At 41.8% G+C, this 27,379-nt stretch overlaps 1 protein-coding gene across 3 annotated transcripts in view; it reads right to left on the reverse strand.

Moving 5' to 3' along the window:
- The window catches only part of DGKI (diacylglycerol kinase iota), a 507,168-nt gene that overhangs the window by 115,381 nt on the left and 364,408 nt on the right, over positions 1–27,379 (reverse strand). For all 3 annotated transcript variants that reach the window (XM_069588482.1, XM_069588483.1, XM_069588484.1), the window contains one exon: positions 23,075–23,175. In XM_069588482.1, the coding sequence (XP_069444583.1) occupies positions 23,075–23,175 (101 nt within the window). The remainder of the gene's footprint in view (positions 1–23,074; positions 23,176–27,379) is intronic.

Consider the following 27,379-nt stretch of genomic DNA (forward strand, 5'->3'; position numbering starts at 1 on the left):
GGTCGGTGAATCCACAACGTACAGGAATCTGAGGTGAACAAAACTGCAAACTTCATGGGTTCCCATATGCAAAACTCTTCTGCTGGACTGAGTGAGGAGTGGTCATCCTCACCTCATCCAGCTGTTCTGAACCTCAGCCTGGTGGTTCGGAGAAGCAACGATGATAGCAGGAGGAGGGTGGCTGAAGTCATTCGTTTTCTTCTGTTAGTGAATCCCACCTCTACCTTTGGACTAGCCAGCTTTGCCAGAACAGACTTTGTGCATATGTATATTCTGGGAGCATACTCTAAACCATAGTATATTTAAAGCTATACCTAGATAGCATATTAAAAAAGCAGAGATATTACAACAATGGTCCATATAGTCAAAGCTATGGTCTTCCCAGTCGTCATGTACCGATGTGAGAGTTGGGCCATAAAGAAGGCTGAGCATTGAAGAATTGGTGCTTTCGAATTGTGGTTCTGGATAAGACTCTTGAGAGTCCTTTGGGACTGCAAGGAGATTAAACAGTCAATCCTAAAGGAAATCAACCCTGACTACTTATTGGAAGGACTGATGCTGAAGCTGAAGCTTCAATACTCTGGCCACCTGATGTGAAGAGTTGACTCAGTGGAAAAGATCTTGATGTTGGGAAGGACTGAGGGCAGGAGGAGAACGGGGCGAGAGGATGAGATGGTTGGATGGCACCACTGACTCAATGGACATGAGTCTGAGCAAACTCCGGGAGATAGTGAAGGACAGAGTAGCCTGGCGTGCTGCAGCCCATGAGGTCAAAAAGAGTCAGACATGACTGAGTGGCTGAACAACAAAAGAGGAAAAAGACAGTAATGATTATGTGATACGAAGAAGGAGAAGCAAGAATGAGAAGAGGAAGGAAAGGAAGAGCAGGGTGGGAAGGAGGCAGAGGAGGAGAAGACAAGGTATTGAACACAAGCCACGTACTTGTTTTATGGTGTTATTTAATCTTTACCACAATCCTAAGAGGTGGATATCACTAGTCCAGTTTCTAAAATGAGGAAACCTAGTCTCAGGAAGATGAGGTGACATGCCCTGAAAGGTCACGGCTAGCACATGGAGCACCTGGGCTTCGTCCCAGGCTTCTCTGACCGGAAAGCCTGTCTCCTGCATTATCCCTCCTTCTCATTAATCCTGGGCCTCACAGGTGATGGAGTCTCTCCTTTCAACACTGAGTTCAGAGCAGTGAAGCCAGTAACTGGTGACAGGCTGACCGAGGAGTGAGGGCAGAATCACAAGTCCTGTACCCAGAGCTACACAAGAACCAGGGAAAGGCTGTGACACTCCGGAAGCAAGGCCAAGGTGAGCAATTTCAGCCTGGGACAAAGGAGAAAGGCCCTGGGACTCAGAAACTGTGAGTCAAGACACACACATGCTTCATAAACAAACACACCTGGCAGGGGTGGGATCACTTTTAAAGACATGCCATTCCCTTCCCCTTTTTAGTTTTAAAGACACACCATTCCCTTCCCTTCCCAATAGGCCAGCTTCTGAGACTGTGATAAGTCAAGCTGTTGATAAGTTCTAACCATATCTTCAATATAAGAGTCACAGAACTAAACTATTTCTTACTTTATATAGAACTACATGCTACTAAAATATTGTGAGCAGGATTATGGCAGCAGTAGAGGCAGCAAGAGTATATCTATATGTCTTTAATCAGAATCATTATGGACAATCATGTGGTTTGTTTTGCTATTAAAATGACTGCATTAGAATTTCCCGTACGGAGCTGATGAGCTAATTGACATCATAAAATAAATGTGAAACCATGCTCTCACTTGAAGTGGAAAAAGTTCATTATGTCAGATGCACAAGATATTACAAATCTTTCCCTCAGATTTTTGATAGAGCATTTACTTAACATTAGTTTTGGGTTGTCAACATTTGATATCATTAATCTGGTAGTTTTGCTGGGATAGGTTTAAACTACATTAAAACATTCATTTTAATATTTGTTTATTCTTGGTAAATAACTAACTAGAAAAATCAGAATGGCAGATGTTTTTGATCATTTTGAGTACTCAAGGAACTTAACTTGTCCTTGATTATTCTCCCATTTAGTATGTGAATTCTCCATGCAAAGACAGATATGGTGCCTGAGTCATGGTGAGGATTAAAGATGTCAGTGTCTGCAGAACACAGTATCTGCAAATCAATTCTATATTCATTCCTATAAGCCTTATTAAATTCATGGATTTCTTCTAATTCCATATCAACATGTACCACCTATTCATAAAGTCACTTTCAGCAGATCAAATGTAGTGACTTCTATAGCAGATGATATTGCAAAAAAGCTTCTAAAGGCCAAGCCTAAACCAAAGCATACAAATGAAAGAATAAACCAAACCTGCAAGGAATCACAGCTGGCTGCTTTATGACACAAGCAAAGACCCTTGGAGCCAAAGCAAGAAAGAACCACCTTTGCCACAAAATCCACATGAACCTGTTACTGAGATTTATAAAAGGGAGAAACTGCACAGCAGCTAATTCATTCCCTGCAAGACACTGTGATGTGTTCAACAAGGTATCACGATGGAAAGAAAGGGCTGAAAGCTCAGCAGTTAAAAGGAAAGAAAGGATTTAATTATATGACACATGAGCAATTATAGTGCAATTCCCATTCAAATAGAGCTGCAGCTAAAGGAGCTATTTACCTATTCAAATCACAAGATATCTTCAATGGGATCATTAAAAGAAGGTGTGAGACCTTAGGGAAAAGCGTCTCAGAAACTGCAAAGGTTTACAAAGATGGGATTTTAAGCTCTAAATATACACAGAAAAATAATAGAATTTCAAAGGCTCTGTTAAGGCTGAATAAAAAGGTTGCTGCTTTCTGAAAAGAACAATAAATGTAACAATGGGGTTAAAAATTTATAAAACAGAAATGCATTCTGAATTTTATGGGCAAAACCATCAAATGCACAGATAATCTTAAAATGAACGTAGTTTATGCTAACACTCTTCAGAGATACACTTTTAAAAGGCTGACATTCCCTTAAGCATTAATTTTAGGTTTACTGACATAATCAATACAGTTTGTCAAAGCTTTGATATCTTTCTATCAATTTATAAGCAGTTTTAAAAAGACCCTGATGCTGGGAAAGATTGAGGGCAGGAGGAGAAGAGGGTGGCAAGAGGATGAGATGGTTAGATAGCATCACGGATGCAGTGGACATGAGTTTGCGCAAGCTCTGGGAGATAGTGAAGGGCAGAGGAGCCGGCACGCTGCAGCAGTCCATGGGTCACAAAGAGTCAGACACAACTAAGCAACACAAAAACAACAATACGCCATCTTCAGAGGCAAACAGTCTGAAAAAGAATTTTTTTCCCTAGAAAATAAGATAGGAGTGAAGCCAGGTAAGCTTGGGTTTGGTCGTTATGTTTGATGACAGAAATAACATCAAAAGCATGATCCATAATAGAAGAAGCTGATGACTTGGACTCAAAATCAAAACATCTGCTCTGTGAAAGGCACTGTTAAGAAAGCAAAAAGACAAGACAGAGTGGGGAAAAAATATTGGCAAAACACGTACCTGATGAAAGACCAGCATTCAAAATATGCAAAGAACTCTTAAAACTCAACAATAAGAGGGTCAATTAAAAAGTGGACAAAAGATCTGAACTGGCATCTCACCTAACAGGATGCAGAGATGACAAATAAGCATATTAAGCATATGATGACAACAAAGCATAAATATTGTTGATTAGTTGCTAAGTCATGTCTGACTCTTTTGCAATCCCATGGACTGTAGCCCACCAGGCTGCTTTGTCCATGGGTTTTCCCAGGCAAAAATATTGGAGTGGGTTGTCATTTCCTGCTCCAGGGTATCTTCCTGACCTGAAGATCGAACCAACATCTGCAAAGCTCCCGCACAGCAGGCAGATTTTTACCGCTAAACCGCTGGGCTTTCCATTCATGTGTTATTAGATAATTGAAAATTAAAACAACAATGTGACCCTATTACACATCTACTATGACAGATAAAATAGAAAAAAAATGAACAATTCCAAATGTCAGTGAAAACCTGGAGCAACAGGAACTCTCGTTGTTGGTGTGAATGCCAAATGGTAGAACCTCTTTGGAAGACAGCTTAGCAGTTTCTTACAACTTTATACAAACCCTAACCATGTGACCCAGCAATTGAACTACTTGGTATTTACCAAAATGAGTTGAAAATTAGACCCCCACAAAAATCTGCCCATGAATGTTCATAGCATCTTTATTTTTAACAGCTGAAACTTTGAAGCAACTGAGATATTCTTTGATAGGTGGAAGGATAAACACAGTGGTTATCACACAACAGAATGTTATCCAGCAACAAAGAGAAAAGAGTTTCCAAGCCATAAAAGGTGATGGAGGAAACTTGAATGTACACTGTTAAGAAAGAAGCCATTCTGCAAAGGCCACATACTGCATGATTCCAACTATATGGAATTCTGGAAAAGGCAAATCCAAGGAGATAGCAAACAGATCAGTAGTCGCCCGGGACCTGCGGGGAGGGACTGATGAACGGGTGAAGCACAGAGGGTAGTTGGAGCACTGAAGCTGTTCTGTATGATACTGTCATGGTGGCCACATGTCCCACTTCTGTGAAAACCCATAAAACTGTAGAACACAAGGATGAATCCTATTGTAAAGCATGGGTTTTAGTTAATAAGAACATACTACTGCTTTTGCATCAATTCTAACAAGGTACCACTCTCACACAAGATGTGAACAGTAGGAGAAACTATGTGTACTGGAGGCTGGGGGAGGTTGAGGGGATATATGGAACTCTACTTGGACTTCATTTTTCTGTAAATCTAAAAGTTATCTAAAAGGTAATGTCTATTTCATGCATCAAAACTGGACTGGCGATCTGTTTCACATAAGATAATATACATGTTTCAGGGTGCTCAGGGCTGGTGCACTGCGATGACCCTGCGGGATGGGATGGTAGGAGGGGGGTTCAGGATGGGGAACACATGTACACCCATGGCTGATTCATGTCAATGTATGGCAAAAACCACCACAATATTGTAAAGTAATTAGCCTCTAATTAAAATAAAATAATAATAAGAAGAAATTTTTAAAAAATGTCTATTGATTTAAAAAAATTAAAAAATCAAGAGCAAAGAGGGAAAAAAGAAACCGTTCTGAGTTTCCCTCAGACAGATACTTTGCTGTCACCAGAGAATACTGACATACAGAAAAACAAATATTATTTGCTTTCTTAGCCAGAGTGTAACCACTATTCAAAAAACCAACAAGATGATAAGGGGCTGGAGGGGAACATCAAGGAGGGGAGGTCGTGGACCAGAGAAAGGAAAGCCCTGAGGGAGGACGGCAGGGGCCACGTGGAATCTTTCCATGTTACCTCATTAGTTCTGAATGTGTCAGGGTTATCACGGCATGAAAATTCTAACTTGATGGCTGATGATAATTAGACAGAATGAGTAGGCAATAGTTCAATCCAATTTTCTCCCTGCATACCACAGGTTTATCGTACAACAGCCTGTCATTGTTACCTGCCCACTGTTCACCTGGAACCAAGAGGGGAAATTAATGGGCATATTAGCATTCAAAAGGAAACATAACACCCTGAGACCCTTCCATCCCACCGTGCAGTGCCTGGGTCTGTCAAAGGTTTCATAACCCCCGGTGCTCGTGATGAAAAATGATCCTAGAGTTTGAACTTCACGGCTTGAGCCGAACCTAGTCCTCTCCCCAGTTAATTTAAAATGTCACCCATAAGATAAAAGTCACTATGCAGTTTCCACTGCATTTGATTCAAGGATGATATTTTGAAGATGTGCTTTCCAGAAACCAGCAGGTTCTCTACCAATCTGGGTTTCAAACTACAGGTCAAATTCTGCTCTTTATTCTGATGGTATACAAGCTAAGAAGGCCATCCAAGGAACAGGCAAGTCACTTTTCTTTTTAAATACTCTGGCAGTAATAATCTTGAATAACTTATGGTATTCATGTTCATTTAATTTGGCAAACTTGTATTGTATATATAAAGGATTGTGCCAAAATATTTTTCAGGTCTACAAATCATGCACTTAATTAGTCAACAAACAAGTTTTAAGGATTTTCTCATGACAGAGACAGTCTTGTGCCAGACTCCCATGCCAGGAGTTGGGCATATAATATCAAGAAAGACACACTTCCTGCCCTCAAGGTGTTATAGGAGAGTGGGAAAGGGGAGTGATACAAAAACAGCCTCGTGATGATACACACTGTACGAAGAATGCTGATAGCCAAGAACCCAGTGCACTTAGGACCACAGTGCAGGATCTCCTCCCCTAAGGAGTTATTTCCCAAGTAAAGAAAACAATGACATTTGACAGAAGACACAAGAGTTTTTCTAGACAAACGGACTTCTCTAAATCTTAGATCATCCTTAGACTCTAAGAAACCAAGGCACGAAAAGCAGCAAATGCTCAGGACTGGGAAAGTTAGGGAGGTGCAGAGTAAAAAGGGCTGAGACCATGGCCAGAGGTTGATTTGTTTATGTTAGGAGCTGGAACTTTATTCTCAAAAGGATTGGCAGATGAGCAAAGGTTTGCAGCACAAAATGGTTTCAGATTGACACTGACTAAGGTGGGGCTTTGGAGAAGGAAATGGCATCCCACTCCAGCGTTCTTGCCTGGAGAATCCCAGGGACGGGGGAGCCTGGTGGGCTGCCGTCTATGGGGTCACACAGAGTTGGGCACGACTGAAGCAACTTAGCAGCAGCAGCAAGGTGGGGCTTAAAGTTGCCCTCAACTTGACTAAACTTTGGACAAGTTTCTTCCTGATTGAATGGCCCTGATCTCCCATTTGTAGAGTACTTTATTTTTTTAAAAAAATTATGTATTTATTTGGCTGCACTGGGTCTTAGCTGCGACATGCTGAATCTGGTTTCTTGACCAGAGATCGAACCTGGATTCCCTACATTGGGAGTGCAGAGTCTTAGCTACTGGACCTTCAGCAAAGTCCCCAGGACTTACTTTAGAAAACTTGCAATTATTAAATTCTTTCTCTGCCCTTTTGAGATGTAAATCTTTTCCCAGCTATCTGCTGGTTCTACAACGCTGGACATCAATTCCAAAGAACAACCCTGGATGTCACTCCCTAAGACTCTAGGACCCATCTCTTTGAAATGTAATTGTTGGAGACTTCTTTGGTAATCCAGTGGCTAGGACTCCATGCTTCCACTATAGGGTGCCCAGGTTCAAGCCCTGGTTAGGGAACTGAGATTCCACAGGCCATGTGACGTGGCCAAAAAATAACAAAAAAATGAAAGAAACAAGATGAATTTAAAAAAATAACCTGGAAACAGATACATGAAAAATAAACCAAAAAAAAAGAAATATAATCATTCATGAGTACTCCTGTTCCCAGCCTCAACAGGTGGCTAATAAGGGACAATTAGCAAACACAGACAGCCCAATCAAATTGACTCAAGTCCTCCAGTATTTTTCCACTTGTTCACCCCAGTTCTTGAAAAGTCTCGGTCTTCTGTTCCGGCAGAGTTCACTTTCTTTCCCCACTGCCATTGTCTTGACCCCTGTTGCAACAGTCTTGAATAAAGTCTTCCTTGGCTGTTTAACTTTTCTGTGCAATTTTTCTTTGACAACATATTAGAGAATCCTTTGGCAATGTGGAAGGCAAATTACTGGAAAACAAGGCGAGTGGCAGGAAGGTGAGTTAGGAAGCTAGAGCAGTAAATGAAATGAGCGATGCTAGAGTCTGGAACAGAGGAGGGACAGTAAAGGCTAGAGACACATGAAGGAGATATGACAAGCCAGCTCCATAATCAACCAGACGGTGAGAGAGAAAGGAACCAGGGGATTTAGAGTGGCCGTGGCGGTTACCACCTTCTCACACACTTGGTGCAGAGAAGGCAATGGCACCCCACTCTAGTACTCTTGCCTGGAAAGTCCCATGGACAGAGGAGCCTGGTAGGCTACAGTCCATGGGGTCACTAAGAGTCGAACACGACTGAGCAACTTCACTTTCACTTTTCGCTTTCATGCACTGGAGAAGGAAATGGCAACCCACTCCAGTGTTCTTGCCTAGAGAATCCCAGCGACGGGGGAGCCTGGTGGGCTGCCGTCTATGGGGTCGCACAGAGTTGGACACGACTAAAGTGACTTAGCAGCAGCAGCAGCAGCAGCAGCAGCAGCAGCACACTTGGTGACAATACAGCAGACTGGGGCCTGCTGAGCTAGAGGGAGGGTGGGAAAACCAAGAAGGCAGGAGAGAGGGAGGCTGGGGAGGGAGAGAGAATAGAAATAACAAAAAAGTAAGTGGCCCTTGGAAAGATGGTTGATAAGACGCATTTATAAATGCCTCAAAGGCAACTGATAACACTTAAAATATCTGAAAGGGACTTCACAGTTAGAATGTTGTTATAGGCAGAATCGGGGAAAAGAATATTCTCAAGTCTGGAGAATAACAAGCAGGTAGGGGGCTTCCCTGATAGCTCAGTTGGTAAAGAATCTGCCTGCAACACAGGAGACCCTGGTTCAATTCCTGGGTCAGGAAGACCTGCTGGAGAAGGGACAGGCTACCCACTCCAGTATTCTTGGGCTTCCCTTGTGGCTCAGCTAGTAAAAAATTCACCTGCAATGTGGGAGACCTGGGTTTGATATCTGAGTTGGGAAGATCCCCTGGAGAAGAGAACAGCTACCCACTCCAGTATTCTGGCCTGGAGAATTCCAAGGACTGTATAGTCCATGGGGTCACAAAGAGTCAGACACGACTGAGCAACTTTCACTTTCAGAGTGAGGGGGGAGAGAAGGGGAGATTGTCACTCCCCAGACACCCACTCAAGGCTCAGACCGAGTCATCTCGGGAAATAAGAGTCACTGATTCTTTTCTTCTTATCTTTCCAGTCATCAGCATACAGCACATGATGAATGGAGAAGAATAGGTAAGAAAGAGAAGTTCAGAAACAAACAAAAAAGACGTTGAAGCAGTTTTCTGAAGAGATGAAAGGGGTCAGGGAGAATGCAACTCAATCAAGGCTGATATGTTTAACATTGCATGAGCTTTCTTTTTTCCTACTTTGGATAAATGTGGTTCATGTATTACTGCTAAATGGAGTAGGAAATGGCAGCCCATTTCCAATATTCTTGTGTGGAAATCTCCACAGACTAAAAAGCCTAGCAGGCTACAGTTCATGGGGTCACAAAGAGTTGGACACAACTGAGAGACTGAACACATTACTAGTAATAATCCAGGAGCAAATAAAGGGAAAAGGCCCAACGTGTTTAGTCACTCAGTCATGTTTGCCTCTTTGCGACCCCCTGCACAGTAGCCCACCAGGCTTCTCTGTCCATGAGGATTTTCCAGGCAAGAATACTGGAGTGGGTTGTCATGCCCTCCTCTGGGGGGGTCTTCCTAACCCAGGGATCAAACCTAGATCTCTTGCATTGCAGGCAGATGCTTTACCATCTGAGCCACCAGGGAAACCCAAAAGTCTGAATACAGTCTTCTAATTAATAATAGAAACCAAAGGTCTAGAAAGTGTCATATCTGAAAGTTTACTGACAATGATGTAAAGTTCTATTTTTGACGAAAGGAATTTCATTTCAATGAAGATTTCTAGTGTCTGATACAATGAAATTCTAGTACAACAAGGTGGTTTATAAAATTCCTTGGAATGCACTGCCAGTGTTAAATATGACAGAAGCATTTAACTGTGAGGTTCCAGAAGGCGCCTGACAATGGACATTGGAAAATAACGTAATTTTTGTCCAGGTACGTTCATTCAGAAGGTAATATTTGCAAAATTCCTGGATACGGGGAAGAACCACCACTGATAATTTACTGCCAGCACTCCAGCATTTGGGAGGGAGGGCTTCCCTTGTAGCTCAGTTGGTAAAGAATCTACTTGCAATGCAGGAGATCCAGGTTCAATTCCTGGGTTGGGAAGATGCCCCGAAGAAGGAAATGGCAACCCACTCCAGTATTCTTGCCTGGAGAATCCCATGGACAGAGCGCTACAGTCCGTGCGGTCACAAGAGTCGGACACAACTTAGGGGCTAAACCACCACCGAGTACTTAACAGGGACATGAAAATGCTGGCTACGTGGTTTGGCTATCCAAACACAGGTGAAAATCAAGATGGAATATTGAGTGCTTAAAAGCAAGGATTCATAACCATACTCAAAATTTTAATACTGTACTCAAAATGATGTTTAGAGACACTGGTTCACATCTCTTTCACAAGTTTAACATGCTACTGTCCATTACACATGATGGTGATGGGCAAGGTCACTGACAGATGCTGAAGGACCATTCAGTCAGGCAGCTCTGAACTGAGCTGACTGGGTACACATGAAGAATTAGTCACAGATGTCCTAAGATCTGCTGTAGAGGCCCAAGTCTCTCTGCGGAAGCAAAGAGTAAACAATGTAGACAACTGCCATGTAGCAACGAGAACTATGGTGGCCTCTAAGAAAACACATTGCCAGCATCCGACAACCAAGGGAACACTCCAACCCTGCTTATCAGTGACTCCGGAAGGAATGCAGTGCACCAGGGATTTGGGAAGCCCAGTAAGAATTAAAGAGTGCTTTCCACCAGTATGAACTTGGAAGGCCTGACGCTTTATCTCTGTAATGAGCAAATAAAATTGTGGTTCCGAATCAATCTACAAAGAGGTTATTTTCAGACCAGCATACATTTCTGTCCTTGGTTCTGTTCAGTTCAGTATCTTTACCCATAAACTGGATCAACATACAGAAAAAATATCCAACTTGCTGAAGATCAAACTATCATGCTATCTCTGACTACAATGTTTGGCTAGAAATAGCCTGAAATTTATATTACTCTGTGTTTAAGTTTCCAGTTTTAATTACTCAAATTCCAAATGGAGAATTATTTAGCTTGATAGTAGTTTGGGCAAACAGAACCTTTAAGGAAAGGTCAGCATTAACATTTTAGTCTTCCATTTTCCTTAGCTCATTCTGAAACATCTAAAGAAAGCAATTAGCTTATATTCCAATACCCTTGAATTTGGCATAGTGGGAGGTTGGGCTTTCTAGGTGGCTCAAGTGGTAAAGAATCCACCTGCCAATGCAAGAGCCTCAGGAGACTTGGGTTCACTCCTGAGTCAGGAAGATCCCCTGGAAGAAGAAAGGGCAACTTATTCCAGTATCCTTGCTAGGATAATCCCAGGGACAAAGGAGCCTGGCTGGCTACAGTCTGTGGGGTCACAAAGAGTCGGATACGACTGAATATGTAAGCACAGGCCAAAAGATACTACAAAGAGAGAAACTTGGAGGTTAGTGATGCATGAGCCTAATTCCTAGTTCCTAGAACAGTTTGGTACATAGTAAGTGTTCAATAAATAGTTGTCACATGAAGTGAATGAATGGACTCAAGGATTTGGGTGAGTTCAAAAGCAGGTGCCAGGTTATGCAAACCAGACGGTGACTGCAGAACAGATATGTTTCCCACACTGGCCTTTCAGACCCACGATGGAACTGAAGCCCTCATTCTCTCAGCTGCTGAAAGCACTTGCTCTGCTGACAGCTCACAGCTGAGTCCCTCTCTAAGAAGAACATGACCTCACTCACGGCTTGCTTCCTCCCTGCGGACAGCCTGAATACTCGCCAGTAACCCTTGCCTCGGTTGGGACCATTCTCAATGGCCATCCCAGGTCCAAATGTCCGGGGAGTGCTCTGTTACAGTCGCAACATGGCTCAGTTTGTTCCTCGGCCCAGTTCTACTCCTCGCTCTCCACATTCATCCTCCTCTTGGAGCGTCTCCAGTGAACCTCCTACACATTAAGCTCAAAAGTCTCAAAGTGTGTTTCCCAGGGAACCCAACCAAGAACAAGAACTATGATCCCAAATTTCTTCCTGAAAGCACATCACATTTCTGTAAGTGCACAGCTTGTCTTTACAAAGAAGGGGAACTGTGTATTAGAAGGTATACTGGGTTACAAGAGAGAAGGTGTAAATTCTTATTACAATCCTGTTACAGCTACGTGAGTCTGTGTGAGGCCACCGCTGGAAGTGTCCCTGTAACAGTGACCATTGGACAGTGTATGCAACAGCACTCTGTAAACTATGAAGCATAATGAAGACTCTTAAGTGTTATTTATTATTAAATATTATAATAAGAGTGGTGACTCTGCTGTGGCTAACAGCACACCACCCACACATTAACATGATGAATGAAAAAGTAATAAGTCCATACAAAGCTCTTAGAAGAAGGTCTTCAAAAAGAAATGTAACAACCATCTGAGTTCATATACCAGAATTGGTGACCTGTGAAGGTAACAACAAAGCAGGCTAAGCTTTTCTATAAGCAGTGAGAATTAGTCATTATTTGCCTCCGTGTGTGTTTGGGGCAGGGGGCAGTGGGTACACAGGATAAACCAACCAAAAGGAAAAATATTCCTTTGGGCAAGACTTAAGAATATACTTCCAAATGATGGGTCTCAAAATGGCAAAAACCTAACAGAAGAGATTAAGAAGAGGTGGCAAGAATACACAGAAGAACTATTCAAAAAAGGTCTTAGAGCCTGGGATAACCTTGATGGTGTGGTCACTCATCTATAGCCAGACATCTTGGAGCGTGAAGTTAAGTGGGCCGTAGGAAGCATTATTACGAACAAAGCAAGTGGAGGTGACAGGATTACACCTATTTAAAATCCTAAAAGATGATGTTAATGTACTGCACTCAACATGACAGCAAATTTGGAAAACCCAGCAGTGGTCACAGGACTGGAAAAGGTCAGTTTTCATTGCAATCCTAAAGAAAGGCAATGCCAAAGACTGCTCAAACTACCAGACAACTGTGCTCATTTCACATGCTAGCAAGGTAATGTTCAAAATCCTTCATGCTAGGCTTCAACAGTATGTGAACCAAGAACTTTCAGATGTACAAGCTGGATTTAGAAAAGGCAGAGGAACTTGAGATCAAATTGCCAACAATCAGTGGATCATAGAAAAAGGAAGGGAATTCCTAAAAAAATATCGACTTCTGCTTCATTGACTATGCTAAAGCCTTTGACTGTGTGGATCACAACAAAATGAGGAAGGTTCTTAAAGAGATGTGAGTATCTGACCACCTTACCTGCCTCCTTAGAAACCTGTATGCAGGTCAAGAAGCCACAGTTAGAACTGGACATGGAACAACAGACTGGTTCCAAATTAGGAAATGAGTACGTCAAGGCTGTATATTGTCACCTTGCTTATTTAACTGATATGCAGAGTACCTCATGCAAAATGCCAGGCTGGATGAATCACAAGTTGGAATCAAGATTGTCAGGAGAAATATCAACAACTTCATATATGGTAACACTCTAATGGCAGAAAGCGAAGAGGAACTAAAGAGCCTCTTGATGAAGGTGAAAGAGGAGAGTGAAAAAGCTGGCTTAAGACTTAACATTCAAAAAACTAAGATCATGGCATCTGGTCCCATTACTTCATGGCAAACAGAAGGGAGGAAAGTGGCAACAGTGACAGATTTTATATTCTTGGGCTCCAAAATCACTGTGGATGATGACTGTAGCCACAAAATTAAAACATGCTTGCTTCTTGGAAGGAAAAGTATGACAAACCTTGACAGTGTATTAAAAATCAGAGACATCACTTTGCTGACAAAGGTGCATCCAGTCAAAGCTATGGTTTTTCCAGTAGTCATGTACAGATGTGACAGATGAACCATAGAGAGGCTGGGCACCAAAGGATTGATGCTTTTGAACTGCGGTGTTGGAGAAGACTCTCCTTGGACAGCAAGGAGATCAAACCAATCAATTTTTAAGGAAATCAACTCTGAATATTCATTGGAAGGAGTGATGCTGAAGGTCTAATACTTGGGTTACCTGATGGAAAGAGCCGACTCACTGGAAAACACTGTGATGCTGGGAAAGATTGAGGGCAGGAGAATGGGGTGACTGAGGATGAGATGGTTGGATGGCATCACTGACTCAGTGGACATGAGTTTAAGCAAACTCTGGGAGATAGTGAAAGACAGGGAAGCCTGGCGTGCTGCAGTCCATGGAGTTGCAAAGCATCAGACACGACTTAGCAACTGAAAAACAACAATAACATCAACACTTCAGGCTACTTCCTTGTTTGAGACCTAACATCATTAGCATCTAATAAAGCAAAGCTCTGGAATCACTTCTTACTTTCTTGTAAACAAAGCAAGGCTTTGGATCATAAGGTTAGATAATGAAGGGGATTATATTAAAAATAAGATCATCATCCTTCAGTCTAATATCCCCCTGGCATTTGAGTCTTGTAAGACAAAGAGTACACTCATGTATAAGCCAAGAAGATCCCCAGAAACTGACAAATCAGGGTTTCGGTGCTTTCGAAAAGCCAAGGAGTTCAAGGTTCCAAATTTACCATATAGCTCGGCATCTTCCCAGGCCACTCACTGTACAGCTCTTCAAGTGACTCTTTCAAACTCTTTTTTCCTTGACCACTGACACACTTCCCTTCCCTACCATTAACTTGCTTGCTTCTTATGTCAGTGAGAAAATAAAAGTAATCAGAATATAACTCCTTCCTCTTCTTGGTACCAAATCCCCCACCTACATGCCTCTGCACCTACTCCTCTGTCTTCCCTTGTATCCTCTGGGGGACTTGCCCCATCCCTCCACTGTGCACTGGACCCCATTTTTGGATACGCCAAGGCATCGCTCCTGTACCTGGCCCTCTCTCTCCTGATTCAAGTTCTCACTCTCTCCTGGACTGGCCCATGAGCACACACACCAGTCCATGGAGCTGAACTAGCTTACAAATCAGAAAACAAAACAAAAAAAAAGATCCTCCCTTGATTCCATATCCAGCCTCCCCTTCCATTTCTCCTTTCCATTTAAACAGTTCAGAAGGGTGATCTACCTGGAAGCAATTCCTTTGCTCCCACTTGTACCTGAACCTACTCCATTTAGCTTCTTTCCTCTACAACCTCTTGTGAGGTTACTAATAACCACCCTTTACTCAAATCCAATGGCCAGTTCATAGCGCGCATCACCTTCCACCTCCACAGAGCATTTGACACCATTGTCACTCTTCTTTTATAAAATAAAAGAATTTATTCCTCTCTTGGCCTTCAACTGACAAGCTCTCCAGTTGTTTTGGATTTTACTAGCTCACTGTGTGCTTCTTGGCTGCACTGGGGTCTTCTATGTCAGCCCCACCTCTATACACCAAGTTGAAAGTGAAAGTGCAAGTTGCTCAGCTGTCCGACTCTTTGTGTCCATGGAATTCTCCAGGCCAGAGTACTGGAGTGGGTAGCCTTTCCCTTTTCCAGGGGACTTTCCCAACCCGGGAATCAAACCCAGATCTCAGGCATTGCAGGGGGATTTTTTACCAGCTGAGCCACAAGGGAAGCCCAAGAGTACTGGGGTGGGTAGCCTATCCCTTCTCCAGCAGATCTTCCCAACCCAGGAATCAAACCAGGGTCTCCTGTGTTGCAGGCGGATTCTTTACCAACTGAGCTATTGCTGAGGTCAAAACCTCAGAAGCATTCTTGAATCACCCTTTCCTCCTACATGGTGCAGCTAAACCATCCTTTGATCTTACCAGCATTATCTCCAAAACAGACACCAATTCTGCTGCTTTAACTTCCCTCAACTTTCAGCATAAATATCACTTGGAATGTCCTATAGGTCTTGTATCTGGTGCCCTGAATTCTACTTCCACAATCCAGCAATCAATTCTCCACTCAGCAGCTAGAACTATTCAGTATTAGTGCAGACATGTGAAACTCCTTCTCAAATAATTCCTGGACCTTCTCATTACATTCTGAATAAAACCCGAAGCCTCTCCATAGCCAACAAGCCCCCTCCATGGGCCAGCCCTTTCTTACAACTTCAAAACCACTTCGTACCTTTCTCTACCCAACTAATGAGATACTAGCCACGTGGATTTCCTTGTACCTTAAATAGTCCAAAGGTCTTCGGATCACAGGACCTTAGCACTGGCTACTCCCTCTGCCCAGAAACACTCTTCCCTCACATACTCTGGTGTGCTTCAACCTTTACTTTCAAGTCTCTGCTTAAATGCCACCTTTTCAGAAATCCTTCCCTGATCACCTTAGCAAAAACAGGATGCTGTATCACTTTCTCTATTTCCCCTGATAGAATTTACTGATGTATTATACAATTTATTCACTTATCTGTCTCTCAAAAGGAGTATAAGCCATATGAGGGCAGGTACTTTTCAGTATCCCCATCATCTGAAATATGGTAAGTAGCCAATAAACATTGGGTTGGCCAAACTGTTCTTTTGGGGTTTTGCCTTAAGATCTTACAGAAAAACCTAAGTGACCTTTTCAGCCAATCCAATACAAGCTGAACTTATGAACAGATGATTTATTTGGGGGGGGGGGTGTGAGGAAGATTCAGAAACAGAAACTTGTCCAACAAACCAGAGTCTGGTCACTTAAGAGAATATCAGTTTAAATATAAAAAAAGCATTTGAGACAGTGCTGCTAAAGATTTAAAAACAAATATGCTATTAAAAATATTTTATAAAAGAAAATAACTACTCCTGAAAAAAAATAAGAAGCAGAGTGATTAAATAAGTATCAGAATGTCAGACCCTTAGACATTTTCCTTAAGTTTTTTGGACCTCAGTTTCTGTATACATGTGCTTCCCTGGTGGCTGAGATGGTAAAGAATCTGCCTGCAGTGCAAGAGACCTGGGTTTGATCCCTGGGTCAAGAGGGAAGATCCCCTGGAGAATGGAATGGCTACCAACTCTAGTATCCTTGCCTGGATAACTCCATGGACAGAGGAGCCTGGCGGGCTATACAGTCCATGGGGTTGCAAAGAGTTGGACACAACTGAGCAACTAACACACACACACACACACACTTTTTATTAAGGGTAAATAGAAGATACAGACAGGAGATAGGGTAGAACAGTAAAGGAAACTAAATACAGAGCTCTTGAGTAAATTTCAACTCATGAAAATAGAAATAAGCATAAACACTGGCAAAGGAATGGACGGTGTTCTTCAGGGGACAGACTGACATCATTTAACTCCTCAGACAGATTGCAAAATGGAACATCTACATCCACCAAATGGAGGTCTAATCTCCACTGAACAAGCCTGTTGTCAACTTGTTAAATGAGGGGGAAAGATTCAATTTTAGATGAAGCAATCGATAGGGGGGAAAATCCATGTTCTTAGCAAACTCAAAGCAAAATGCACGACGCATTTTGACACTTGCAATCACTACAATGAATGATGTTGGAGCTTTAAAAACTTTCCTAAGTAAACACATTGGGAGGAAAATATGTTCAGTCCTGTGTAATTTCTATAGGGCTAAACATTTATTATGATACAGTATGTTCTGAGGAAATACGGAGTTTAACCACTGCATTTAGGAGATAAGACAACTGAAGCCTAAAGAAGGTGAATGCATTGCCCAAGGTTACTCAACTAATTAGTGGTTAGCCTGGCTTTTGTCATCCTTGCTTATATATTCCATCCCTTCCTGCAGTTATTTAAATGTTGTTTACTAAGGAAACAGACACATAGTGTTTCCATGGCTCTATCATAATCCTCATCTTATAAGGAAAAGCTCCTGCAAGTCAGGGATTATTTCTGCTTTTCTTTTTCCACCACTGTTTGCTCAGTGAAACCACTCAATACATGAGTACTGAATAAATGACACTGTAACATTACATGCCCTGATTTCATCTTGCAGTGCCTGGCATTTAGGGTGAGATCCAGCATGTAACTGGCACAAACGGATAGTTTTTGGAAGCATGGATGCATCGATTCGTGAATGGCTCCAGCATTTTGGCATGTTTATCAAAGGCAAGCGAGTCAAACATAAAAACTGGAAACAATTAAAAAAATCCAACGATCCATATTCTCCTATTTTGAAGATGAGTAAAGTACGGTGACTCACAAAGAATGGCACAGGGAATGGAAAAAGACAGTAACTTTACAGTGGAGAAACCTGGCCGATACAGCCTACCAGGACATCAGGTTGCCATCGTGAGGCATGAAATGTGGGCATCAGGTGGTTACCATCACCAGACATGTTGTGTGGGCATCAGGTGGTTACCATCACCAGGCATGTTGTGTGGGCATCAGGTAACCCCTGATGTGATGGGGAAGAGTACTTTACCTCTGTAGGGTTCTTTCCAAAAACCTATGGCTCTAACCTAATTATAAGTAAAATAACAGAGAAACCACAATAGGCGATACTGTGCAGGACACTGGCCTGTATTCCTCAAGACAAGCAACATCATGGGGGATGTGTGGGGAGGAAAGACAGAAACGGCCAGAGACCAGGGGTGCCTGGGGAGCCAAGCCAACCAGAGGCCCGTGGTACCCTGGATTAGATCCCAGAACAGGGAGCCCTGGGATTAGTTAACAGTAATAAAGCAGTATCAGTTTCTTTGACAAATACATTATGAAAATATAAAATGTTTAACAAGAAAAACTGGGTAAGAGGTACACAGGAATTCCTAGTACCATCCTTGTAACTTTTGTGTAAATCTAAAATTATTCAAAAGTAAAGTTTGTTTTTAAATATTCTGTGATGGATAACAGCTGATGCACTTAAGAAAAATGTATAGGGACTTGAGGAGTTTGTAGATATCTGACCTGATCTCTAAATAAGGATTTCATAAGTAGAAATATCTGGCCATCACGGCCATCCCAAATAAAAGTAAATCAAATGGTTACTTATATTTTCTTTCTGTAATATATCCTAGTGTTTTCAATCCTCTTTTTGAAGTGAGTTGGAAGGTGGCAATGATGTGTGCAATTTGGTGAGAAGATACATAAAAACAGGGCAGCAGCTCTGAGCCTGACTTTCAGAGCTGTATATTGAAGGGCAATGCCAGCAGTGTCTTTCATAACAGCAACCCCAACAATCAGAGTTACCATTTTGGGAAAACTTGCTAATGTTGCCAGGCTGTGCAGCATGGGCTTCATATACAACATTATATTTAACCCTCAGCACCCTACAAGGCTGCAATTATAGTCTCATTTGAGAGATGAGAGATTTGGTCATCAGTAAAATTACTCTGTCAAGGTTGCAAGCAAGATGCAAACCCAAACATTTCGAGTCTTTTACTAAATCATTAAACAGAAGATGAGGAAAGCCCCTTAGAACAACTGCCTAAATATTTAACTAGCCATAATCATCAGTCAGATAATATACTGAGATATTATAACTATATAGATCTACTAAATTGTAAATGGGCAGATAATACCCATTGTACTGGATGCTGTTTGTAAAAGGGTGGCTGAACACTGTATTTGATATACAAAAAATGTTAGCACCTCCAACCTTTATAGGCTACCTCTGTTTTCAATTAGTTTCAAACTGGTTTTTACTTTTGTGTTTTAGGCCCATATGAATCATTGTGGCCATTCAAACATACAGAGGGAGCTGAAGCCAGAAGCAGAGTTTAGTCAGCTTATCAGAGACAGAGTTAGATTTTGGCCAGTATCAAGTTATTCTAAATACCAACCAACCTATATGCCATGTGTCAATGAAACTTTTTGTGCTTAGAAATATGAGAAATTTAAAAAAAAACTGATGTGAGAGTTGGACTGTGAAGAAGGCTGAGCGCTGAAGAATTGATGCTTTTGAACTGTGGTGTTGGAGAAGACTCTTGAGAGTCCCTTGGACTGCAAGGAGATCCAACCAGTCCATTCTGAAGGAGATCAACCCTGGGATTTCTTTGGAAGGAATAATGCTAAAGCTGAAACTCCAGTAGTTTGGTCACCTCATGCGAAGAGTTGACTCATTGGAAAAGACTCTGATGCTGGGAGGGATTGGGGGCAGGAGAAGAAGGGGACGACAGAGGATGAGATGGCTAGATGGCATCACTGACTCGATGGACGTGAGTCTGAGTGAACTCCGGGAGTTGGTGATGGACAGGAAGACCTGGCGTGCTGCGATTCATGGGGTCACGAAGAGTCAGACACGACTGAGCGACTGAACTGAACTGAACTGAACTGAACTGATTATCCTTTGCCTAGACTACATGATTATATGCTTTATTAGGACTCATTTATATACTTCATTCAGATTATGGGAGTGAGTTTCTGCTATAATTATTATAGCCTTACATTAAGAATTATTATTTTTAAGATGGCCACTTTCTCTTTATTTTAATTCAAGTTGAATAGAATTTCTTCTCTTGGATATCATAACCATTATCTTGAGGATTAATAATTCATAAATCCAGGGTAAAAGACTTTAACTGTTATAAGTAAGCCTGAAATTTATCAACAAGGGCAGAGGGAGAGACTGGTAAAAAGCTCTACCTCTCTGTATTGTTATATTTAAGAGGAGAAGCTGCCAGGTCAGTTGGGCCTAATGGAAGGGGGATAGGAAGTATTTAAAATATATAGCCAATTTTCTCTATGCCAAAATAAACATAGTCATTAAAAGGGCTGCCATTCTGTGATTATCATGGAGTCCTGCCTTACAGAGAGAAGCAAGGCTTTGTAAGACACAAACATCTGAGTTTATAATCTAATATGAATAATAAGCCAGACACATGAGCAAGATTCTATTAAACAGTAAAGGCAAACAGCCGCATGCTATCTGGATGAATCACTTGATGTATAATCAAAAAAGAGAACTAATTTTTTAAACCAGTAATGCAGGACTGCTCTAGTTTAGACTTGGATGTTGACAATAAATGAACAACCAAAGTGGGATTCACCCATTTTGTTCTTCTGGGATGCAGGTCAGAGCACCTTCCTGGAGTGCCTTTTATCTCAAATGTGTTCTCTGCATTTCATTTTATTAACGCTTCTGAAATCACCTATTTTGGTATGTACTGCGCATTTGGATTTGAACTGGTTTTTCCCCTTTGTATTCAATTTGAACTGTTGGTCTTCCAACGCATCTGTAGTCTCTTGCAAGTTGGAGCCAGGGAAAAACGGTGAGAGTGAATAAGAATAAATTCACAAACCCCCAAGGACAAACTTCCCTGAACAACTGCAAGTGAGAAGCATCATCACCACTTATTAAAAACAGAATGACTGAGCTGGTCACTTTTACTTCTAATATGGTGTTTTCCTCAAATCTTTAGAATGAGATAATGCTTTAATTCCCTCTTTGAATGTTTCTTTGTTCTTTGGGGTCCCAAGATATGGCTGAATTTATTGGGCTTATATTTATACCACATCACCTCCTCCAATTTCAGATCAGAAGTTCACTCACAGAGATGTTTTCACAGAGATGTTTTATCACAGAAGAGATGATGAGTAGAGCACTTGCCAGGAAATGTCATCTTGTAAAAACTCAAGTCACAATTACTTCTGGCAATAGTGGACAGATAATGCCCCAGAAAAGATAGATCACTGGAATCCAGAGATAAGCCTCAAATCTCATTTCAGTCAAAAAGTTCAAATATTTCCCCACTCCCAACTGACTCTCCTCAGGATTCTTTGTAAGCTGCAAAACACTTCTGGCTTGAGATCCAGGATCTTTCTGATTTTTCAAACTTAAGCTATTTGTTTAGAAGTTTGTAAGAAAAGAACATAAAACACCATTCTTTATCATTAGTAGCCTCTAAAAGGCAGTTTAATTTACACTGTAGCCACACATTCCATTGCAAACAAATAGGCCCACCACCTTACAGGTTAACCTAGATTTTGCACTAGTCTGTAATCTCATTTACATTAGAAAATACAATGTGCCATTGGCAGAAGGGGGAAATGCAGAAGTTCAGGGAATTGCTCCTCCTTCACCTTCAAGCATTCTTACTAAAGGGAACAAGAGAGAAGGATGGAGGAGAAGACCGGGGAGAAGCTAAAGGGTACTGACATTTACAGAAGGGATGAAGAGGGTTGAAGAAGATGAAGAAGCAGTGAGGCGATGAGAGAGAAATGCCACACGGGATGCGCTGGTAGGTTCAGTGTCTGGACTATGGGGGCTGGGGGGTGGCAGTGTGGATCCATGCTCTTTGCTTTATCCGGATCTCAAAGTCCCTGCCCACCCTGAGACTGTCCTGGATTTTGGGACTTCCCTCCCATACACCACACTCCTGATTATAAGTTCAAGAATCAAAGCTCAGAAATGTGCCCCCTACTCCATTCCTGCCAGTTTTAACTATGTGCATCTCCTACACCTGCAGGTGGGTCCACACTTGGAGACAGTTTTAGTTCAAAAATCTCTGGCTCTGCACGACACTTCTTTCTGCTGGCATCCCTGTCTGTGCCCTTGGATGCTGGCCCTCACCTTCTCAAACTTTATGGAGCTTGACTATCAGCCCCCACAGTTAAGAAGGAACCCAGAACCCTAATATCTAACACACCTATAGTCTTAACTGCTTCTGGTCAACCCTCCCCAATTACTTCATATATCATATGCAGATACGGATCTAAAATAGTGACTAGAATGTAATAAATGTCCAATAAATATGAAATGATGAACAAAGTGAACTAATACTTGGTTATATATTTAAAGAAGCATATGGAAAATACGAACATTGAGAAGGCATTCATACACTGACTCAATCTAAGATTTCAGAAACACTGGCACCTCATCAATGACTCATTTTACCCTGACATTTACAGTGCTGTGGATCTTTCTTAGATGTCATATAATCACATAACAGCTAGAAGCGAAGGAAGTGTCTTCACAGATAACTGTCACACCAGCATGAAGAATGAGGACAGTAATTGGTAACACAGTCTCCAAGAAGGGATGCATGCTGTCTTAAGATTTTCCTAGATGTTATTATACCATAGGGTGTCACCAACTTTCTGCTTTTCCCATTTTATGTAAACCTGAGACTAAGCTGGTTAATAAACCAAGAGATCCTAATATAGCATCAAGAGCAGAGCTACTTTATTCTAATTTCCTTTCCTAGTTCCATGTTCTTCAGCCTATATGGCATCACTTTGGGTTCATGTGTTACTATGCTTCCCTACATTTCTTTTTTTTTTTACATGAAGTTTTATTTATTTTTATTTTTATTTTTAATTTTAAAATCTTTAATTCTTACATTTCTTTAACCATGACTTCCGGACAGAGATGAATCTATCCATCAAAGCAAGGAGGACCAAAAGACTGAAAATGAGCTGATCCCATCACACCCCTTAGGCACTTCCAACTTACAGGCTTCCCGGAGTTTCTCTTTGTCGTAGTGGAATCCTTCATAGTCTTGTAAACTGATTTTGTTCACCCGGATCCTCAGGCGGTCTGGAACAGACTGGGGACTGCAAAACAAGAACCAAGAGGTCAGATATCAAGGAGAGCGTGGAACTGAGAGTCATAAGCCCCTTGCTGGACTAAAGGCAATACTGACTCTTTCTGCTAAGAAAAAGAGTCAACACTCAAACCAGAATCATGGGTTCTTGACCAGAATACAGCAATTATCTGGAGAACACCTCTCTGGAAACCTCAGGTTTCTGGAATTTAGGTAATAACATGGGAATGAGCAGAAAATGCTTCTGGAGGCTTTGTTTTTGTTTTTTTACTACTAACTTATTAAAAACTCCAATAATATCATGTGTTCGGTTCCACAGTAAATTAGATGTAGCTAATCTGAAATGGTGAGAAGTGGTGTAGAGCTGGAAAGAACTGCTTTAGCAGATATGCCCAGAATGGCTTGGCTCTGAGAAGATACAGAAAAACATGAACAGCATACCAACAAGCCAGAAAGCACAGGACTGGAAAAGAAAGGGCTCTGCACACCTCAAATCCCCTGAGAACATTTCTCAGTCAAAGCAAACTACAAATAAATGTTGCCTGTATGACGCCACTGAGCACCCCCAAATGGAGAAAAAGTGTTAAAATAAGCACAAAATACATTCTTTAGGAAGAGACTGAAGTATTTCAACCATTTTAAAAGAATTCAATCCAAACTGGCTCAGGATAGATAGTGAACAGTTAAAAGGGGGTCATACCAAACTTTCTAAAGCATCCTATTTACCCTCAGAATATTTTCACCTGGATTCTTTGGGTGTTTTTAACTCAGATTTTCAAAATGGTTTAATCATGGGCATCAGTTGAGTGAAATAATTTGATCTACATCATCACCACTATGGAATCGCACATTTCTTCGATAAATTAGTATGACGCAATCCCACTTGTCTTTGTGGCTTCTGCTATCTTGTGTTATGGGATGAAAGTTCCCACTGACTAAAGCAGAAAGAAGAGCATCAGTCCTCAGTTCACCTCAGGAAGGGAGGGACTGGAAGGAGAAGAAGAAAGGAAGGAAAATATGGACAGAAAGAAAAAAGGAAGGGAAGAAGAGAGGAGGAAGGGGAGGGAGAGGGAAGAAAGAGGACAAAGATGGATAGAAGGGCAGAGTGATGCTTTTAAAATATTGTCAGGATACCTCCACCCCTGCCTCACACACACACACCACACACACACATGCATTCACACATACACAATTTCACTGCAACTCTGAAAGAAGGAGAAATAATTTCATTCTCTTGTCTAAAACTTCCTTTTAGGGAAAAGTATAATAACTCCCTCCATACAGATTCCAACTTAACGAGTACTGATGAATAAAACTGACATGAATATTTAAGTTGGGATGGGAGATGTGGTTTGAAGCACATTTGTGAATATGCAGAACAGACCTTTTGTATCACGCATCCCCATGTCACCATTTACAGAGAGGGCGCCTGAGGTTCAGGAACATGAAGTGAGTCTAAGGTCACAGAGCTACTGAGTGACAGAGCTGGGAGCAGAGTCTTGGATTCTTTACTCATCCCCTTCATGCTCCTTCTATTATATGATGCCAAGGATCACAAAGATTGACAGCCAAGCCCTAGAGCCTGGATTAGCAGAGTCAGATGATCCCTGCGTGGTGCTCAGACTCTGGTTAATGAATAATCGACAGTGGGGTGGTTAACTAAACCTTTGGTACAAACAGGAGAATGCAGGACAAATAATACAAACGAGCATCTTCATTTAAAAGAAAGTCTGACTACAACATACTGTTAAGTGAAAAAAAAAGTCATGGAAACTTATATATGGCATAATCTCTTCCATGTGAACTACTGAATTCAGGGTTTTACAGAGAAGGATCTGAAGAAAAGGTTCAATAGGCTGTCTGAGATGGTTACCTCTATCTGGTGGGATTTGGGGATTATTTCTTACTCAGTATTGTCATTTTTAGAAAAATAATATTAATATAATTATTTTAAAAGCGCATTAATACGTGAATAGATGGTAGTTCAAGGCACGAGTTAAAGGAAGGATTATATTAATGTTAGGTGTTAGTGTTACATAGATAGGAAAGAATCGACAGAGTGATCACACAATGTTCGCACCAGATGCTCATTTTGAAATTAAGAGGGGCCTGATCTTTTTTTTTTTGGCTTCAGGACAAAGCATATAAGATAGTTCCTCGACCAGGGATCAAACCCGTGCCCCTGCAGTGGAAACATCAAGTCCTAACCACGGGACCACCAGGGAAGTCCTAAGAGGGGCTTGATCTTTTTAACGTCGAGTTCACCTGAATTAACTGCAAAGATTATAGTTAGCAAATATTCAGTAGATAAGAGGGAAGACGGAAGCATAGTATATGGCAGCTCAACATGCTCTGTAACAGGAGAAGAGAGAGGGCAGAGGTTGAAGAGTTCCATCAAAACGTTTTTCAAGACAATGCTTTTGGGGCTAGTGGCTGCGAGCTCCAGTCCTCTCCAAGGGTCTGAGATGTCGAGTCAGGAGCTGGGCCACCACAACAGCTGCAGAGCGGGAGATGGGATCCAGAGAGGAACTGCGGAGCAGTCCCGCAGCCCTCCTCCAGGGGGCTCCCCATGGGCTAACCGGTGTGAGCCACCTTTCTCAAAGGCCATCAGTATCTGCTCTCTGCCCACATACTTCTGCCTCCCAGGTTCTCATCCAAACCCACTGATTCCCACCACACACTACTGTCCCATCAATATTATAGCACTTTCCAGATCCCAAACGAATTCTCAAATATTCCCTCACTTCATCTCCAGAATGGAGACCCCCACTAACCACTGGACATGCTGTTTTCCTCATTTCCCACATGGTCACTCTCCTACTATCATCTCCCATCTTCTCTCAGCACCCACAACACCTCCCACCTTTCCAACAGCGGCAGCCTCTTAACTGGGGAACCTGGCTTAACTCCAGCCTCTGACTAGGGTTCCTGGAGTCTGGGCTGCTATCAAATGGTGCCTCAGATCAGGTCAAATGTTCATCAGCAGAGGAATGGAGAAAGGAGGTGTGGTAGATATATACAACATTACTCAGCCGTAAAAAGGAACAAAACTGGGTAATTTGTAAAGACCTAGAAACTATCACACAGAGTGAGATCAGAGGAAAACAAATATTCTATATTAATACATAGATGCAGAATCTGAAAAAATTTGGTATAAATGATCTTATTTACAAAGCAGAAAGAGAGAGACAGATGTAGAGAATAAATCATGGATACTAAGTGGGAAAGAGGGTGGGTGGGTGAAATTGAGAGATTAGAATTGACATATATACCATATCGATACTATGTATAAAATAGGACACCAATGAGAACATACTGCATAGCACAGGGAACCCTACCTAATATTCTGTGGTGACCTAAATGGGAAAGAAATTCAAAAAGAGGGGATACACACACACACACACATATATACATGTATAGCTGATTACTTTCTTATACAGTGAAAATATAATATTTTTTCAACAGAGTAGAGATGGGAGACAGCTCAACCAAGTGGTTAAGAGCTCAGACCCCAACTTAGGTTGACTGGCTCAGAAGTCAAGTTCCAGTTACCGGTCAATCGGAAAACTGCGCTTCAGCTTCCTCGTGGGAAAGGTGGGGATAACAATAGTATGCACCTCACAGGGGTGTTCTGAGAATCGGTGGATCAATAAATACAGGCAATGTGCTTAGAAAAATGTCTGGCACATTATAAGTGCATCTTATAAGCTATTATCGGTCTAATGGTAATTCTGAAGCTTGTTCTTTCAGGTGAGGTTCTGGCTAATAAACACGAGCGCCTGCCACAGACAAGCACAGAAAGGAGACCAGGGCACACACGGGAACTCCCCAGACATGTCTAACACGCTGCCGGGCTTCCCCGGGGGCAAACTGTCTAGCCTGGCTGGTGTCATGACTGTCCCGGATCTTCTCGCACTTGGTATTTTACAGGCCAAGTGATAATGTGAAAATAAACGACTAGAACACAGGGCGAGAAAAGTGCACAGAGAGGAAATGAAAGTCAAATCATTCATTTATGTCCTTTGACGTCAAAATATATCGTGTCCCATTAACGGCTGACCGGAGGTGGAAGATGACAAAGCTGTTCCTTGGACTCTGGGGAATAGCGTTGCCGTTAGTTTTCTAAAATTAAAGTTTGCCAAGGAAGTTAGTAGAGCAGAGAAGAGACTAACAACCTGGTAAAAATAGATGTGCCTTTGTGCCAACATCTGCCT

Source organism: Ovis canadensis, chromosome 4 (assembly GCF_042477335.2).
Source record: "Ovis canadensis isolate MfBH-ARS-UI-01 breed Bighorn chromosome 4, ARS-UI_OviCan_v2, whole genome shotgun sequence".
NCBI classification, from domain to species: domain Eukaryota; kingdom Metazoa; phylum Chordata; class Mammalia; order Artiodactyla; family Bovidae; genus Ovis; species Ovis canadensis.